This window comes from Mustela nigripes, chromosome 16, assembly GCF_022355385.1.
Source record: "Mustela nigripes isolate SB6536 chromosome 16, MUSNIG.SB6536, whole genome shotgun sequence".
Lineage (NCBI taxonomy): Eukaryota > Metazoa > Chordata > Mammalia > Carnivora > Mustelidae > Mustela > Mustela nigripes.
Genome location: NC_081572.1, coordinates 32,739,773 through 32,759,489, shown reverse-complemented (window position 1 = coordinate 32,759,489; position 19,717 = coordinate 32,739,773). Strand labels below are relative to the sequence as shown.

At 39.0% G+C, this 19,717-nt stretch overlaps 1 protein-coding gene across 7 annotated transcripts in view; it reads left to right on the top strand.

Moving 5' to 3' along the window:
• Positions 1-19,717, top strand: part of TRIM37 (tripartite motif containing 37) — a 143,899-nt gene that overhangs the window by 63,203 nt on the left and 60,979 nt on the right. For all 7 annotated transcript variants that reach the window (XM_059380577.1, XM_059380575.1, XM_059380581.1 and 4 more), the window contains exons 14-17: positions 1,539-1,653; positions 2,781-2,999; positions 4,596-4,732; positions 17,125-17,210. In XM_059380577.1, coding sequence (XP_059236560.1) covers positions 1,539-1,653; positions 2,781-2,999; positions 4,596-4,732; positions 17,125-17,210 — 557 coding nt within the window. The remainder of the gene's footprint in view (positions 1-1,538; positions 1,654-2,780; positions 3,000-4,595; positions 4,733-17,124; positions 17,211-19,717) is intronic.

The following is a 19,717-nucleotide window of genomic DNA, read 5'->3' as shown; positions in this document are numbered from 1 at the left end:
CAGGCTCTTGGGATCAAGTCCCACATTGGGCTCTGAGCTTCATACTCAGCCAGGTGCCTGCTTCTCCCTCTGTGTGCTCTACTTGCCACTCCCCCTACTTGTGCTCTGTCTCTCTCTCTCTCTCTCTTTTTGACAAATAAGTAAGTTAAGGTTTTTCTTAACTATATATAAAAGAGTATGTATTTTATTCTCCTTTTGTTAAATCAGAAAGTTAAGGAATGTTACCTCATGCTTGCATTTGTTTTAATGACCCACTAATGTTCAGAATTGACTATAGTTCATTAGTCATTCAAAGATAATGTCCTCGTGAAAATCTTACCAATGGACACTGACTGGGCAGCATCCCCTTAGGGTATTGGTTGAGTGAATAATCTCTGTCCTCCAGTGCATGAGTGTCTTTGCCTGAACATCATTATCCACTGCAGATAACTCTAGATGATGGTCAGTAGACTCCTATACTAGCTAGTAAAATCCTACAAAAAATGGAATGATATTTAACATAAGGGTGGCAAGACTGGAAAGATGATTTGTAGGTTTCCAAGTTAGTTTTGCTTTTTGGGACTCTTCCACTCTTTAGAAACCTCTTTGCGTATTGCTATAGATTTTTCCACTATGAATAGACTCAGGTTCACTTTTCTGACATAGGTATAGGGTTTTTTGCATTAGTAAGTATCTGGGTTTTAAAAGTACAGATAAGGCATCCCCTTTGTGTCCCCTCCCTCCTTGGGAGGTTTGTACTCTCACTTTGCTATTGCTCAATAAACCTTGTTTCACTGTCCACCAAAAAATACATAAATACAAATGAAAATAAAGATAACTCTGAATAGATTGAGATGCTATTATTTATCTATTAAAATCCTTTAATATACTTGTTTTTTTCCCTGACCCAAGCTGCAATATGCCATATTGTGATGGAGAGCTGATTTTAAGCTGCTATCTGGAGGGGATAGGAATATAGGTTATTTAGAGCATGCAACTCATTGAGGGACAGTAAAGCAGTTCCACGTAGTTGACCCTTTAAGGTACTTTTTTGTTTTCTGCTGGGGAGGAAGAAATACAGGAGCATGAGATGAAAGTACGAAAGAAAAAGAGCAGTCTAAAACAGACTTTGCCTATTTTTGTCTGGGTTTGACCTAAGTAAGAAAGGGGGAAAGAAAGCATTAGCTTCCTCTTTCCTGCATGGCATGGTCTTCTTCCCAACTCATGATCAACATGGTATTTGATCTAGATTATTATAATAAATATGCTTTAGTAGTTTGGGAGTTTACTCATGATGTGTAGTGTTACTTCTTTAGAAAAGGGTATTTTGTGTTTAGACAACTGACCTAAAGATAAGTTTTCAGGATGTTATGTCATTATAATTTGTAAACTATATGTATAAATAATACCAGCAGCTCTGAGTTCATGTTGAATTTTAGCATTGTAATCAAATAAACTTAAAATTATAATTTTTATAAAATTTATAGTTACAGATTCAGTGCTTGGTTGATAATATTTTACTTTTTGGATCATGTTTCATGTGCAGCTTTTCTTTTAAGGTTTCAGGTTCGTTCACCAACTTTCTTTCAAAAATGCCGGGACCAGCATTGGTATATTACTCAATTGGAAGCTGCACAAGCCAGCTACATCCAACAAATAAATAACCTTAAAGAGGTAACCAAAAGGGGCACTTGGGTGGCTCAGTGGGTTAAAGCCTCTCTGGCTCAGGTCATGATCCCAGGGTCCTGGAATCGAGCCTTGCATCAGGGTCTCTGCTTGGAGAGGAGCCTGCTTCCCAGCCCCCGCACCTGCCCCCGCCTGCCTCTCTGCCTACTTGTGATCTCTGTCAAATAAATAAATAAATAATCTTAAAAAAAAAAAAAAGTAACCAAAAAACATATGAGTTTAGTGTTTTATATTTATAGTCTTACTGGCATGTTACACTTGTGATTAGATTTTGGATATTCCTCTTTTGTAATTTTGTAGAAAAGTCCAGTTACCTTATTCTCCATCTACATACCACCTTTGAGCCTCTAATTTTGCACTCTTAGTTCAATTAGCCACTAGCCACGTGTGGCTGTGTGAACTTAATTAAAATTAAATATCAGTTCTTTGGTTGCACTAGCCACATTTTAAGTGCTTGTATTGGGCATTGCAGGTATATTACATTTTTATCATTGTATAAAGCTACATTTTGGACAGTGCTGCTCTCATTTGAGGTAAACTTCTTGTGTTTCTCAGTGATTTGAATCTTTCTCTTTTCCATGCTATCTTGAATTTAAAGGATTCTAAGCTATAGAAAAGTTGAAAATTATCCCATCTTGAATTTTCACTGTTGCTGAATTGAGCCCTGGGGAGGATCAGACAAGGAATTTTTATCTTATAGTGGTAAACTAAATTATATAAGGAATGTTTCTTTCTGCCAGTGGAAATTGAAATGGAGTGGAAGGATGGGAGTGCTGAGAAAGGTTAATAGATGAGGGAGGAAAGTATGAATGAGTACATACTTGGAGAAAGTTTCAGGATAAGTATATTGTTTAAAACTGCTCGTACTTACTGTACAGTTTGCTCTTGTATATGTAACTTAGGCTAGATATGAAAAGCAAAATGAGAATAAAGTGGGGGGCAGGGTTTTTTTGTCATAGATTTTTCTATAAAACTAGGAGGGATTGAGAGAGATGGTTTGAAAAATGGTTTTAGGACATCTGGATATATATTTTTTTACCTAAAATGTTTTTACTGTGCCATTGAAACACTGCTTTTGACTCATGTTTGTTTGTGCTGTTATTGTTTATTTTAAGAGACTTACTATTGAGTTGTCTCGAACTCAGAAATCAAGAGATTTGTCACCACCAGATAATCATCTTAGCCCCCAAAATGATGATACTCCTGAGACACGTGCTAAGAAGTCTGTGTCATGCACTGATATGCTTCTCCAGGATGGTCCTACTACAGCTGCTACAAGAGAGGTCAAAGAGGATGAAGAAGAGGAAGAGAAGATTCAGAATGAAGATTATCATGTAAGAGGCGCCTGGGTGGCTCAGTGGGTGAAGCATCTGTCTGTTGACTTTGGCTCAGGTCGTGATCTTAGGGGGTCAGATAGAGCCCCACATTGGGCTCTGTTTAGAGGGGAGTCTGCTTAAGATTCTTTTTCTCCTCTCCCTCTGTCCCTCCCCCCACTCTCATGCTCTCTGTCTCTAAGAATAAATAAATAAATAAATCCCAAGTTAAAAAAATTATCATGTAATAATAAGACTTGTCTTAGATTCATTTTGTGTTTTATAAGAGAAGTAAGATCATGATTTCCAATATAAAGTACTCTATACTTTTATGCATTAGTGTACTAAAAGTCGTGTCCATTTGTTTTCATTACTAGTGTATGCTCTTCTGTAAATAGTAATAAGTCAGAAGTTGTTGAATCAAAGTGTTGCACAGTTCTATAATTTATTGTAGAAAAGTATACATTCTACAAAATAAACTGATGTACATTCTGGAAACTATATGAATAGTGGAATTAAAAAATGCATTCTATTTCCATTCACTAAAACTAGTAAAGTACCTTATTTCTGCATATGTAGGTAGCATGATTTAGGATATCGGAGATATCCCAGTTTTATCCCAACTAAGCCATAACCAGAATAAAAATTCAAGAAGTAATTATTACTGTTTAAAATCAGACAGTGATGCAAAAACAAGGTGTTTTTTGGTTTGTTTCATTTTTATAATTGTTATTTTTAAGATGGGAGATTTCAAGTACGTATTAAAATGAAGGAGCCAGTGAGGAGAGAGGTAAGGTTAAGGTACTGACAAGACAAACTATTTAAGGAGATAGATAAGGGTGGTTGGAGTGGAGTGCTGAAGTGATGCAGTTAACCTTTGACAGGATGAATTAAAGGAATAGTGAGATTTGCAGGTAGGGCAGCTAAAATTTGGGGGTATTTACACTTACTAACTGATAGGTTTTTCTGTGTAGATAGGTGATAGTTTTACGATGTCCTTGAGGATATCTGAGGTTAGACATAAATAGAGGAGTGATGGTTTGAAATGTTACCTGTGAAGAGCATTACTGGCAGCTCACAAGGAATATATGAAGCATTTCCAGGGACATTGAAGGCCTAGCTGAAAATGGTAGCAGTAAGTTATTAGTGGAATGAGATATTGTGTTGTTTTCCCTAAAGGGCTCAGCTTCCTCTGCACAGGAGCAGAGAGTTCTGATGATTACATCCTTCTTCAGGGCTTGGTCCATCAGCTGGATCTGTCAGAGGCAGGCCCCTGGCCAGGGCAGCCTCCGCCATTAAAAGATGGCGCCTGGCTAGTTGCCAGGTTAGGATTGCCTCCTGAGACTAAGCGGAACGCCCAAAGAGGAAGTAAACAGCATTGGTTGCTAGCGAAGTTGTTCGTTTAGGTGCACAGCCTGATTCGCTCCCTCCTGTACCCTGCTCGCTGATTGGTCACATAAGCGTATATAAGTGTGTAGACTTGCGGAAATAAGGAGAGAGAAGCTGCATCCGAACTGGGGATTCTTGACGTCCTTGCAGCCGAGGGCGATATGGATCAGATGATCAACTGAGTAAAACTAATTGAGATGGAAGTCTTGTTTCTTTGCCTTGATCTAGCATGAACTCTCTGATGGAGATCTGGATCTGGATCTTGTTGGGGAAGACGAAGTGAATCACCTTGATGGCAGCAGTTCCTCTGCCAGTTCCACAGCAACAAGTAACACAGAAGAAAATGACATTGATGAAGAAACTATGTGAGTGTCTCCCCTTAACTACCACTACAAAGCATCTAAGTGGTAATGAAGCATGTTAACTTAATTAGGCCTTAAAGTGGGGATATTCAGCATTTTTACTTGCTATTAAGTATCATATAAAGAAGGAGCTTGAATGAAAGACAATCAGTTTCTTTCCTCTCATCTCTGGATTCCAAAATGAGATTTAGTTTTTTCATTTTATTTTTAATTTTGAAATTCCGTATTTAGGAAAAGTCAAAAAATATTAAATAACAGTTCCCATATTCCCTTTGCCCAGATTAATTCCCCAAATGTTAATATTCTGTTGTATTCCTCTTTTCTCTATTTTTTTTTTTTTTTTTGGTGAGACTTTCAAGATAAGGTAAATATACTTTTCACTGTGTACTCCCTAAAAAGAACTATGTTTTTATGTAACTAAAGTATAGTTATCAAAATCGGAATTAACATTGATATAATACTATAATCTACGATCATTTAAAGATTTGCCATTGTTTTCCTTTGTCTGGTCTAGGATCCAATCCAGCATCACTTGTTGCTTTTAGTTAAATTCCATTAGTCTTAATCTTCTTTAATCTGGGTCACTTAATCTTTATTTTTTTCATCTTTTGTTTATGACTTTGACACTTCTGAGAAAGAGCAGTTATTTTGCAGGAAGTCCCTCAATTTGGGAGTACTCTGAATGTTTCCTCACAATGAAATTTAGGTTATGCACTTGAGGTAGGAATACTGGAGAAGTGATGATAGAGCCTTTTCAGAGGTTCATACAAGGGAGTAGCAGGAGGGTACATCTCTTTTATTTGTCCCATTACAATTGACTAATTTAGATTACTTGGGTAAGCTAATGTCTGCCGGATTTCTCTACAAATTACTAAATTTTTCACTTTGTAATTAAGAACTATCCTGTGGGGACATATTTTTTGAGACTGTAAATATCTCCCTCCCTCCCATTACCTGTTTCACTCATTCTCCACCCCCCACCTTTCCCCTCTGGTAAACGTCAGTTTGTTCTCTATAGTTAAGACTCTTTCTTGGTTTGTCTCTCTCTCTCCTATTTTTTCCCCTTCCTCGATTATTTTCTTTCTTAAATCCAACATATGAGTGAAATCACATGATATTTGTTTGTCTGACTTAGCATTATTCTCTCTACCTTCATCCATGTTGTTTGAAATTACAAAATTTCCTTCTTTTTATGGCTAAAAAATATTCCAGTGTGTGTGTGTGTGTGTGTGTGTGTGTACCACATTTTCTTCATCCATCAGTGGACACTTGGGATGCTTCTATATCTTGGCTGTTGTAAATAATGCTGCTATAAATATTAGGGATGCATGTATCCCTTTAAATTAATGTTTTTGTATTATTCTTTGGGTCTATACCCAGTAGTGTAATTGCTGGATCATAGGGTAGTTCTACCTTTAACTTCTGAGGAACCTCCATACTGTTTTCCACAGTGGCTGCACCAGTTTGCAGTTTGCATTCCCATCAACAGTGCATGAAGATTCGCTTTTCCTTACATCCTTACCTTCTGTTGTTTCTTGAGGGTTGTTTTTTTTTTTTAAGATTTTATTTATTTATTTGAGAGAGAGAGACAGCGAGAGAGAGCATGAGAAGAGGAGAAGATCAGAGAGAGAAGCAAACTCCCTGTGGACCTGGGAACCCGATGAGGGACTCGATCCCAGGACTCTGGGATCATGACCTGAGCTGAAGGCATTTGCTCAACCAACTGAGCCACCCAGGCGCCCCTGTTTCTTGAGTTTTTTATTTTAGCCATTCTGAAAGGTGTGAAGTGATGTCTCATTGTGGTTTTGATTTTCATTTCCCTGATGATGAGTGATATTGAACAACTTTTCAATGTGTTTTTTGGCCATGTGTATGTCCACATTTGGAGAAATGTGTGTTCATGTCTTCTGCCCATTTTTAAATTTGATTATTTTTTGGATGTTGATTTTGATTAATTCTTTATGGATTCTGGATACTAGCCCTTTATGTATGTCATTTGCAGATTTCTTCTCCCATTCCGTCAGTTGCCTTTTAGTTTTATTTATTGTTTTCTTCCAAAAGCTTTTTAATTTGATGTACTCCTAGTAGTTTATCTTTTGTTTCCCTTGCCTCAGGAGACTGACCGATCTAGAAAAATATTGCATTGGCTGATGTCAAAGAAGTTACTGTCTTCTCTTCCAGGATTTTTATGATTTCAGGTCTCACATATAGGTTTTTAATACACTTTGAATTTATTTTTTAATTTTTTTTAAAATTTTTTATTTTTTATAAACATATATTTTTATCCCCAGGGGTACAGGTCTGTGAATCACCAGGTTTACACACTTCACAGCACTCACCAAAGCACATACCCTCCCCAATGTCCCTAATCCCACCCCCTTCTCCCAAACCCTGTTTTGTGAGATTAAGAGTCACTTATGGTTTGTCTCCCTCCCAATCCCATCTTGTTTCATTGATTCTTCTCGTACCCACTTAAACCCCCATGTTGCATCACCACTTCCTCATATCAGGGAGATCATATGATAGTTGTCTTTCTCTGCTTGACTTATTTCGCTAAGCATGATACGCTCTAGTTCCATCCATGTTGTCGCAAATGGCAAGATTTCATTTCTTTTGATGGCTGCATAGTATTCCATTGTGTATATATACCACATCTTCTTGATCCATTCATCTGTTGATGGACATCTAGGTTCTTTCCATAGTTTGGCTATTGTGGACATTGCTGCTATAAACATTCGGGTGCATGTGTCCCTTTGGATCACTACATTTGTATCTTTAGGGTAAATACCCAATAGTGCAATTGCTGGGTCATAGGGCAGTTCTATTTTCAACATTTTGAGGAACCTCCATGCTGTTTTCCAGAGTGGCTGCACCAGCTTGCATTCCCACCAACAGTGTAGGAGGGTTCCCCTTTCTAGGCATCCTCGCCAGCATCTGTCATTTCCTGACTTGTTAATTTTAGCCATTCTGACTGGAGTGAGGTGATATCGCATCGTGGTTTTGATTTGTATTTCCCTGATGCCGAGTGATATGGAGCACTTTTTCATGTGTCTGTTGGCCATCTGGATGTCTTCTTTGCAGAAATGTCTGTTCATGTCCTCTGCCCATTTCTTGATTGAATTATTTGTTCTTTGGGTGTTGAGTTTGCTAAGTTCTTTATAGATTCTGGACACTAGTCCTTTATCTGATATGTCGTTTGCAAATATCTTCTCCCATTCTGTCAGTTGTCTTTTGATTTTGTTAACTGTTTCCTTTGCTGTGCAAAAGCTTTTGATCTTGATGAAATCCCAATAGTTCATTTTTGCCCTTGCTTCCCTTGCCTTTGGCGTTGTTCCTAGGAAGATGTTGCTGCAGCTGAGGTCGAAGAGGTTGCTGCCTGTGTTCTCCTCAAGGATTTTGATGGATTCCGTTTGCACATTGAGGTCCTTCATCCATTTTGAGTCTATTTTTGTGTGTGGTGTAAGGAAATGGTCCAATTTCATTTTTCTGCATGTGGCTGTCCAATTTTCCCAGCACCATTTATTGAAGAGGCTGTCTTTTTTCCATTGGACATTCTTTCCTGCTTTGTCGAAGATTAGTTGACCATAGAGTTGAGGGTCTATTTCTGGGCTCTCTATTCTGTTCCATTGATCTATGTGTCTGTTTTTGTGCCAGTACCATGCTGTCTTGATGATGAGAGCTTTGTAATAGAGCTTGAAGTCCGGAATTGTGATGCCACCAATGTTGGCTTTCTTTTTCAATATCCCTTTGGCTATTCGAGGTCTTTTCTGGTTCCATATAAATTTTAGAATTATTTGTTCCATTTCTTTGAAAAAGATGGATGGTACTTTGATAGGAATTGCATTAAATGTGTAGATTGCTTTAGGTAGCAGAGACATTTTCACAATATTTATTCTTCCAATCCAGGAGCATGGAACATTTTTCCATTTCTTTGTGTCTTCCTCAATTTCTTTCATGAGTACTTTATAGTTTTCTGAGTATTGATTCTGTGTCTCTTTGGTTAGGTTTATTCCTAGGTATTTTATGGTTTTGGGTGCAATTGTAAATGGGATTGACTCCTTAATTTCTCTTTCTTCTGTCTTGCTGTTGGTGTAGAGAAATGCAACTGATTTCTGTGCATTGATTTTATATCCTGACACTTTACTGAATTCCTGTATAAGTTCTAGCAGTTTTGGAGTGGAGTCTTTTGGGTTTTCCACATATAGTATCATATCATCTGCGAAGAGTGATAATTTGACTTCTTCTTTGCCGATTTGGATGCCTTTAATTTCCTTTTGTTGTCTGATTGCTGAGGCTAGGACCTCTAGTACTATGTTGAATAGCAGTGGTGATAATGGACATCCCTGCCGTGTTCCTGACCTTAGCGGAAAAGCTTTCAGTTTTTCTCCATTGAGAATGATATTTGCGGTGGGTTTTTCATAGATGGCTTTGATGATATTGAGGTATGTGCCCTCTATCCCTACACTTTGAAGAGTTTTGATCAGGAAGGGATGCTGTACTTTGTCAAATGCTTTTTCAGCATCTATTGAGAGTATCATATGGTTCTTGTTCTTTCTTTTATTGATGTGTTGTATCACATTGACTGATTTGCGGATGTTGAACCAACCTTGCAGCCCTGGAATAAATCCCACTTGGTCATGGTGAATAATCTTTTTAATGTACTGTTGAATCCTATTGCTAGTATTTTGTTGAGTATTTTCGCATCTGTGTTCATCAAGGATATCGGTCTATAGCTCTCTTTTTTGGTGGGATCCTTGTCTGGTTTTGGGATCAAGGTGACGCTGGCCTCATAAAATGAGTTTGGAAGTTTTCCTTCCATTTCTATTTTTTGGAACAGTTTCAGGAGAATAGGATTAGTTCTTCTTTAAATGTTTGGTAGAATTCCCCCGGGAAGCCGTCTGGCCCTGGGCTTTTGTTTGTTTGGAGATTTTTAATAACTGTTTCAATCTCCTTACTGGTTATGGGTCTGTTCGGGCTTTCTATTTCTTCCTGGTTCAGTTGTGGTAGTTTATATGTTTCTAGGAATGCATCCATTTCTTCCAGATTGTCAAATTTATTGGTGTAGAGTTGCTCATAGTATGTTCTTATAATAGTTTGTGTTTCTTTGGTGTTAGTTGTAATCTCTCCTCTTTCATTCATGATTTTATTTATTTGGGTCCTTTCTCTTTTCTTTTTGATAAGTCGGGCCAGGGGTTTATCAATTTTATTAATTCTTTCAAAGAACCAGCTCCTACTTTCGTTGATTTGATCTATTGTTTTTTTGGTTTCTATTTCATTGATTTCTGCTCTGATCTTTATGATTTCTCTTCTCCTGCTGGGCTTAGGGTTTCTTTCTTGTTCTTTCTCCAGCCCCTTTAGGTGTAGGGTTAGGTTGTGTACCTGAGACCTTTCTTGTTTCTTGAGAAAGGCTTGTACCGCTATATATTTTTCTCTCAGGACTGCCTTTGTTGTGTCCCACAGATTTTGAACCGTTGTATTTTCATTATCATTTGTTTCCATGATTTTTTTCAATTCTTCTTTAATGTCCCGGTTGACCCATTCATTCTTTAGAAGGATGCTGTTTAGTCTCCATGTATTTTGGTTCTTTTCAAACTTCCTTTTGTGGTTGAGTTCTAGCTTTAGAGCATTGTGGTCTGAAAATATGCAGGGAATGATCCCAATCTTTTGATACCGGTTGAGTCCTGATTTAGGACCGAGGATGTGATCTATTCTGGAGAATGTTCCATGTGCACTAGAGAAGAATGTGTATTCTGTTGCTTTGGGATGAAATGTTCTGAATATATCTGTGATGTCCATCTGGTCCAGTGTGTCGTTTAAGGCCTTTATTTCCTTGCTGATCTTTTGCTTGGATGACCTGTCCATTTCAGTGAGGGGAGTGTTAAAGTCCCCTACTATTATTGTATTATTGTTGATGTGTTTCTTTGATTTTGTTATTAATTGGTTTATATAGTTGTCTGCTCCCACGTTGGGGGCATAGATATTTAAAATTGTTAAATCTTCTTGTTGGACAGACCCTTTGAGTATGATATAGTGTCCTTCCTCATCTCTTATTATAGTCTTTGGCTTAAAATCTAATTGATCTGATATAAGGATTGCCACTCCTGCTTTCTTCTGATGTCCATTAGCATGGTAAATTCTTTTCCACCCCCTCACTTTAAATCTGGAGGTGTCTTCGGGCTTAAAATGAGTTTCTTGGAGGCAACATATAGATGGGTTTTGTTTTTTTATCCATTCTGATAGCCTGTGTCTTTTGACAGGGGCATTTAGCCCATTCACATTCAGGGTAACTATTGAGAGATATGAATTTAGGGCCATTGTATTGCCTGTAAGGTGACTGTTACTGTATATGGTCTCTGTTCCTTTCTGATCTACCACTTGTAGGCTCTCTCTTTGCTTAGAGGACCCCTTTCAAGATTTCCTGTAGAGCTGGTTTGGTGTTTGCAAATTCTTTCAGTTTTTGTTTGTCCTGGAAGCTTTTAATCTCTCCTTCTATTTTCAATGATAGCCTAGCTGGATATAGTATTCTTGGCTGCATGTTTTTCTCGTTTAGTGCTCTGAAAATATCATGCCAGCTCTTTCTGGCCTGCCAGGTCTCTGTGGATAAGTCAGCTGCCAATCTAATATTTTTACCATTGTATGTTACAGACTTCTTTTCCCGGGCTGCTTTCAGGATTTTCTCTTTGTCACTGAGACTTGTAAATTTTACTATTAGGTGACGGGGTGTGGGCCTATTCTTATTGATTTTGAGGGGCGTTCTCTGAACCTCCTGAATTTTGATGCTTGTTCCCTTTGCCATATTGGGGAAATTCTCCCCAATATTTCTCTCCAGTATACCTTCTGCTCCCCTCTCTCTTTCTTCTTCTTCTGGAATCCCAATTATTCTAATGTTGTTTCGTCTTATGGTGTCACTTATCTCTCGAATTCTCCCCTCGTGGTCCAGTAGCTGTTTGTCCCTCTTTTGCTCAGCTTCTTTATTCTCTGTCATTTGGTCTTCTATATCACTAATTCTTTCTTCTGCCTCATTTATCCTAGCAGTGAGAGCCTCCATTTTTGATTGCACCTCATTAATAGCTTTTTTGATTTCAACTTGGTCAGATTTTAGTTCTTTTATTTCTCCAGAAAGGGCTTTTATATCTCTCGAGAGGGTTTCTCTCATATCTTCCATGCCTTTTTCGAGCCCGGCTAGAACCTTGAGAATTGTCATTCTGAACTCTAGATCTGACATATTACCAATGTCTGTATTGATTAGGTCCCTAGCCTTCGGTACTGCCTCTTGTTCTTTTTTTTGTGTTGAATTTTTCCGTCTTGTCATTTTGTCCAGATAAGAGTATATGAAGGGGCAAGTAAAATACTAAAAGGGTGGCAACAACCCCAGGAAAATATGCTTTAACCAAATTAGAAGAGATCCAAAATCGTGAGGGGGGAGAAAGGGGATAAAAAATGGTTCAAAAAGGAAGAAAGAAAGAAAAAAAAGAAAAAAAAATTTTAAAAAAAGAAAACACCTAAGAAAAATATAAAAAAGAAAAAATATATATATTAGATAAACTAGTAAAAAATCATTAAAAAAGAAAAAGGTAACAGTTTAAAAAAAATTTTACCCAAAGGCGAGAAAAAAAAACAAAAAATGAAAAAGAAAAAAATTAAATTAACTGCAAGACTAAAAAAAAATCACAGGGAAAAAGCCATGAGTTCCGTGCTTGGCTTTCTCCTCCTCTGGAATTCTGCTGCTCTCCTTGGTATTGAAACCGCACTCCTTGGTAGGTGAACTTGGTCTCGCCTAGATTTCTTGTTGATCTTCTGGGGGAGGGGCCTGTTGTAGTGATTCTCAAGTGTCTGCCCCAGGCGGAATTACACTGCCCTTACCCAGGGCCGGGGTGAGTAATCCGCTCGGGTTTGCTTTCAGGAGCTTTTGTTCCCTGAGCGCTTTCCGTAGAGTTCCGGAGGCCGGGAATACAAATGGCAGCCTCCTGGTCTCCGGCCCGGAGGAGCCGAGAGCCCAGGGCCGCACTCCTCAGTGCGCCCTCAGAGAACAGCGCCCAGTTACTCCCGTCTGCCTGACCTCTGGCCGCGCTCCGAGCTCACCGAGCCTGCGACCGGTTCAAGGTAACACCGAGCTGCGAGCTTACTGTTGGCTCTGTCTCTGTAGCCGGCTTTCCCGTTCCAATACCCGCAAGCTCTGCGACACTCAGACACCCCCGATCCTTCTGTGACCCTGCGGGACCTGAGGCCACGCTGACCCCGTGTGGGCTTTGCCCCGGTAGCCTCTGGAGCGATGTCCCTCAGCGGAACAGACTTTTAAAAGTCCTGATTTTGTGCGCGGTTGCTCTGCCGCTTGCCGGGAGCCGGCCCCTCCCCCCGGGGTCTATCTTCCCGTCGCTTTGGATTCACTTCTCCGCCGGTCCTACCTTTCAGAAAGTGGTTGTTTTTCTGTTTCCAGAATTGCTGTTCTTCTTCTCTTTGATCTGCCGATGGATTTTCAGGTGTTTGCAATCTTTAGATAAGCTATCTAGCTGATCTCTGGCTAGCTGAAGTAGTCTCAGCCTGCTACTTCTCCGCCATCTTGACTCCCTTGAATTTATTTTTTGTGTATAGTGTAAGAAAGTGGTCCAGTTGCATTCTTTTGTTGCTGTCCAGTTTTCCCAACAGCACCATTTGTTGAAGAGCTGTTTTTTCCCATTGGATATTCTTTCCTGCTTTGTCGAAGATTAAATGACCATATATTTATTAACCCATTATTTCTGGGTTTTCTGTTCTGTTCCATTGATCTATGTATCTGTTTTTGTACCAGTACCATACTGTTTTGATTACTACAACTTTATAATATAACTTAAGTCTAGAATTGTGGTGCCTTCAGCTTTGCTTTCTTTTTCAAGATTGCTTTGGCTATTTGGGGTCTTTTGTGGTTCCATACAAATTTTAGGATTTTTCTAGTTCTGTGAAAAATGCTACTGGTATTTTGATTGCTTTTAGTAGTATAGACACTTTAACAGTATTTGTTCTTCCAATCCATGAGCATGAAATATCTTTGCATTTCTTAGTGTCATCTTCAGTTTTCTTCCTCCGTGTTTTATAGTTTTCAGAGAATAGGTCTTTCATCTCTTTGGTTAGGTTTATACCTAGTTCTCTTATTATTTTAGGGGCAATTAAAAATGGAATTATTTTCTTAGAAATTTCTATTTCTGCTGCCTCAATATTAGCATATAGAAATGCAGCAGATTTCTCTGTATTAACTTTGTGTCCTTCAGCTTTATTGAATTCATTACTTCTAATTTTTTTTTGCTGGAATAAGATTTTCTGTGTATTGTTTATGTCTGTGTATTGTTTATGTCATTTGCAAATGGTGACAGTTTAACATTTTCCTTACCAGTTTGGATGCCTTTTATTTCTTTTTATCATCTGATTGCTATGGCTAGGACTATGAGAGTGGGTATCCTTGTTTTGTTCTCGACCTTTGGGGAAGGGCTTTCAATTTTTCCCCATCAAGTATGATGTTAGCTGTGTGTTTTTCAGAGACGACCTTAACTTTGTTGAGGTATGTTCCCTCTATACCCACTTTCTTGAGGGTTTTTATCCTGAATGGTTGATGTACTTTCCCTAGTATTTTTTTTGTGTCTATTGAAATGGGAAGGTTTCTTTCTTTCTTTTTTTTTTTTTTAATTTAAAAGATTTTATTTATATATTTGACAGAGAGAGATCACAAGTAGGCAGAGAGGCAGCCAGAGAGAGAAGGGGAAGAAGGCTCCCTGCTGAGTGGAGAGCCCAATGCAGGGCTTGATCCCAGAACCCTGGGATCATGACCCAACCCGAAGGCAGAGGCTTGACCCACTGAGCCACCCAGGTGCCCCTAAATGGTAGTATTTCTTATCCTTTTTCTTATTGGTGTGTTGTATCACATTGATTGACTTGCAAATATTGCATCACCTGGTACCCAGAAAAAAAAATCCCACTTGATTGTTGTGAGTGATTTTTTAATGTATTGATGGACTCGGTTTGCTAGTATTATGTTGAAGATTTTTCCATCTGTGTTCATTAGAGTTACTGGCCTTGCATTTGTGTTCATTAGAGTTGCTGGCCCGTGGGGTTTTTTTTAAAGATTTATTTTATTATAGAGCATGCATGCTTGAGGGGCAGGGAGAGAATCTTCAAGCAGAATCTCCATTGAGTGCAGAGCCAGATGTGGTTAGTGCTGCATCTCAGGACCACTGAGATCGTGACCCAAGCTGAAACCAAAAGTCATGCTGAAACCATTAGAGGCAGACCGATAATTCACCTGTGAAGCCATTTAGTCCTAGTCTTTCATTTGTTGGGAATTTTTTGATTATGATTCAGTTTCTTGCTGATAATCAGTCTTCAAATTTTCTGTTTCTTTCTGTTTTGGTAGATTATATGTTTCTAGGGATTTATCCATTTCTTCTTGGTTGCTCAATTTGTTGGCATATGGCTTTTCATAATATTTTCTTATAATTGTGTTTATGTGGTGTTTATTGTTATTTTTCTTCTCTCATTTGTAATTTTTAAATTTTATGTATGTGTGTATGTATGTATTTATTTTAAGTAGGTTCCTTGCCCAACATGGGGCTTGAGGTGACAACCTGGGGATCAAGAGTTGGCGTGAACTACCACTTGAACCAGCCAGTTGCCCGTTGTGATTTTATTTATTTCGGGCATTTTTCTCTTGATTTCTATGATTAGAGGAGGGATACAAACCATAAGAGACTCTTAATCTCAGAAAACAAACTGAGGGTTGCCAGGGGAGGGCGGGGTATTGAGAGGATGGTTGGGTTATGGACATTGGGGAGGGTATGTGATATGGTGAGTGCTGTGAAATCTGTACGCCTGACGATTCACAAACCTGCACCCCTGGGACAAATAATACATTATATGTTAAAAAATAATTTAAAAAACAAAATGAGGAAACTGAGGCATGAGATTAGGAAACATGCCCAAGGTGGGGCACCTGGGTGGCTCAGTGGGTTAAAGCCTCTGCCTTCGGCTCAGGTCATGATCCCAGGGTCCTGGGACCGAGCCCCACATCGGGCTTTCTGCTCAGCAGGGAGCCTGCTTCCCCTTCTCTCTCTGCCTGCCTCTCTGCCTACCTGTGATCTCTGTCAAATAAATAAACAAAATCTTAAAAAAAAAAAAAAAAGGAAACATGCCCAAGGTGATATGAATAGTCTGTGGTGAAGCTGTGGTTTGAACCAGGCAAGCTCATTCCAGAGATTGTGTTCCTACCTCTCCTTGTAAATGTTAGAATCATTTGGCCTAAATTACTTAGATTTTAAAATACCATATTAATATTTGGATCAGAATTATATTCAATGTATAGATGATTTTAGGTAGAATCAACATCTTTGTAATATGAAAGCATTCTACCCAAATACAGGGTAAGTCTTTTCATTCAAGAAAAAAAGAAAAAGAAAATATTTTAAGATTTTTACTTATTTGAGATAGAGAAGGAGCACAAGCCAGTGGGTGAGAGCAGAGGGAGAAGGAGAAGCAGACCCCTCAGTGAGCAGGGATCCTGATGTGGGGCTCCATCTCAGGACGCTGAGATCATGACCTGAGCCGAAGGCAGATGCTTAACTGACTGAACCACCCAGATAGTATTTAATCATATTTAGTAATTTGATCTTTTTTTTTAACCTTAAAATGTAGTTTTTAAGCCTAATTTCTTACCATTAAGTTCAAATTCTTGGGCACCTGGGTGGCTCAGTGGGTTAAGCCGCTGCCTTCGGCTCAGGTCATGATCTCATGGTCCTGGGATCGAGTCCCACATCGGGCTCTCTGCTCAGCGGGGGGCCTGCTTCCCTTCCTCTCTCTGTGATCTCTTCCCTTCCTCTCTCCTACTGTGATCTCTCTCTGTCAAATAAATAAATAAAATCTTTTAAAAAAAAAAAGTTCAAATTCTTTGAAGCTATAATTTCTTTTGCTTAGTGGTTCTCAGATTTTCTATTTTAAAAACTAAATCTTGTCAACCTTAGTATTTTTGAAAGGTAGTTTGAACATGAACTTTACCTATTCATGTGATAGAGACAAAAGTCTTTTTCCTCATTTTTGTACTGAGAAGTATATCCTCTCTCATTTCACAGGAGAAAGCTATAGACTATTGTTTTAAGATTTTATTTATTTATTTAACAGAGAGACAGCAAGAGAGAGAGAACACATTCAGAGGGAGTGGGAGAGGGAGAAGCAGGCTCCCCACTGAATAGGAAGCCTGATTCGGGGCTTGATCCCAGGACCCTGGGATCATGACCTGAGCTGAAGGCAGATGCTTAATGACTGAGCCATCCAGGCGCCCCAGCTATGCACTACTGTTAAAAAAAATTCATTGAGGTGTGACAGATAATGTTAATTTTCCTTGCTCTGTAGGAATGATGAATTTTGTATATTCTTAGGTCTGGAGAAAATGATGTGGAATACAACAACATGGAATTAGAAGAGGGAGAACTTATGGAAGATGCAGCTGCTGTAGGACCATCAGGTACAGAGGCCAAGATGCACCAGCTTGCATCTCCTCTTTTCTCTTCTCTAATTGTATCGTATTTTAATATATGGCAGCCACTGCTCTACATGGCTCATGGTATTGGAAGTGCTATGTATACTATGTATATTGTGTGTGTGTGTGTGTGTTTGTATATATCTTAGAGTGTATTTGAAACAGTAATAATAGCTAACATTGGTAAGTATTCTTATGTACCAGGCATTGTGCAAAGGCACTTCATGTGTACCTTATCTCATTAACTTACCACATTCTGTAAGATAGATTTTAATATTACCTGCTTTTTATAGCCACAGACTGTAGAGAAATTAAGCAACTTGCTGTCATTCACAATTTAGTAAATGAAAGAGAGGGATTAGAATTTGGGGTTTATCTAAATCCAAAGCCCGTGGTCTTCTCTACGATCATACACTATCCTTTTATGATATATGTCTTGTTTGTATATCTAATTTGACTATAGAATAATCTGAAAAGATTTATGGAATATGACTTAAAAATGACTTTTTTTTTTTAAAGATTCATTTATTAGAGAGAATGTGTGTGCACAAGCATGCAGTGAGAATGGGCAGAGGGAAAGGGGAGAGAATCCCAAGCAGACTTTCTACTGAGCACAGAGCTCGACATGGGGCCCAATCCCAATGATCCCGAGATTATGATCCAGCCGAAATCAAGAGTCAACTGCTTAACCGACTGGGGCACCCAGGTGCCCCACAGAGGGCCTTTTGAGAGCTCATCTTATGCGTGGAATAAACTTGGGATTTAATTGTCTAGATCACATACGTAGTTGTTGGTAGAGCCAGTCTAGAACTTCACATCATCTTTTTCTTGGACTGTTTTTTTTTTTCTTTTTTTGCCAGACCACACTGCTTCTGCTCCTCTTGGGGTGAAGTGACTCAAATAGTGCGTGTTTCTTTTGTGTTCTTGGATCTGTTTTTTTAAGATTTTACTTTTTTTTTTTTTTTAAAGATTTTATTTATTTATTTGAGAGAGAGACAGTGATAGAGAGCATGAGCGAGGAGAAGGTCAGAGGGAGAAGCAGACTCCCCATGGAGCTGGAAGCCCGATGTGGGATTCAATCCGGGGACTCCAGGATCATGACCTGAGCCGAAGGCAGTCGTCCAATCAACTGAGCCACCCAGGCATCCCAAGATTTTACTTTTTTATTTGACCGAGAGCAAGCACAAGTAGGGGGAGCAGCAGGCAGAGGGGAAGGAGAAACAGGCTCCTTGCTGAGCAGGGAATTTGATGAGGGGCTCAATCCTAGGACCCTGGGATCATGACCTGAGCCAAAGGCAGATGCTCAATCACTGAGCCACCCAGGCACCCCATGGTCCCATTTATTGAAACATGTAAATTCTTGGTTGGAAGCATTAAAAGCTAGCATTGTACTGCTTCTACTTTATTGATGTTGCCCTTGGTACAAACACTGGCATATTCTGTAGCATGTTTGGATCACTGAAGATCTCTTAAACATTAGTCTTCAGCATTTCAACTTCCACCCGTACTTTGTACTCTTCCTACTCCTCACTTTACTCTAGGTGATCTCATTTATGCTCGTATTTCAATTCTGTCTATATATTGATTACTCTCCAAGTTCAATCTCTAGCCTTTATTTTTCTCATGACTTTCAGACCCATGTAGCAGTCTGGTTTTGATGTTCTTAGACTCAGCATCTCACAAACAGAAGTCATTATATTTTTATGCCATCCTGCCTGTCATTAATAGCTTGTCATCTTAGTAGTTTGATAGTGTTGATAGTGTTACACATTCTTTATCTTTTCCTCTTGCTCAGACTCTGCCTTTAATACATTACCCAAATCACTTCTCGGCCTTTTGGCTAAGACAAGTCTAATACATTACCCAAATCTGTTGATTCTGCCTTCTAAACAGTGCATGAATTCGTTTGTTACTTCCCATTCCTATGCCATTCCTAGTCTAGACCACTGTCTTTCAAAACAGCCCCCTATCTGGATTCCTTGTATCCATTATTGTTCTCTTCCATTCTGTTTCCCACAACATGAGTTCAGTTGAATTGTATTTTTCCTTCAAATTTGTATCTGTTCATGTCACTTCTCTATTTTTTTTAAGATATTTTTAATTATTTGACAGAGACACAGTGAGAGAGGGAACATGAGCAGGGGGAGCAGGAGAGGGAGAAGCAGGCTTCCCGCTGAGCAAGGAGCCTGGCCTTGATGCGGAACTCAATCCCAGAACCCTGAGATCATGACTCAAACTGAGGGGAGATGCTTAATAACTGAGCCACCTTGCTGCCCCTCACTTCTCTACTTTAAAATTCTTTATTGGATTCCATTTACTTGCTAATTCCAAACTTGCTAATGGTACAGAAAACCTTTCATACGGTGGCTCCTACTCAATTCTTTAGCTTTACCTCTCTTACACTCCCCTGTGTCATTTTTTTAGCCTGGAGGAAAGAAATATGCTTCCTTTCAAATGTGCTTTCTGAAATGTTCCTTCTATCTTCTCATGCT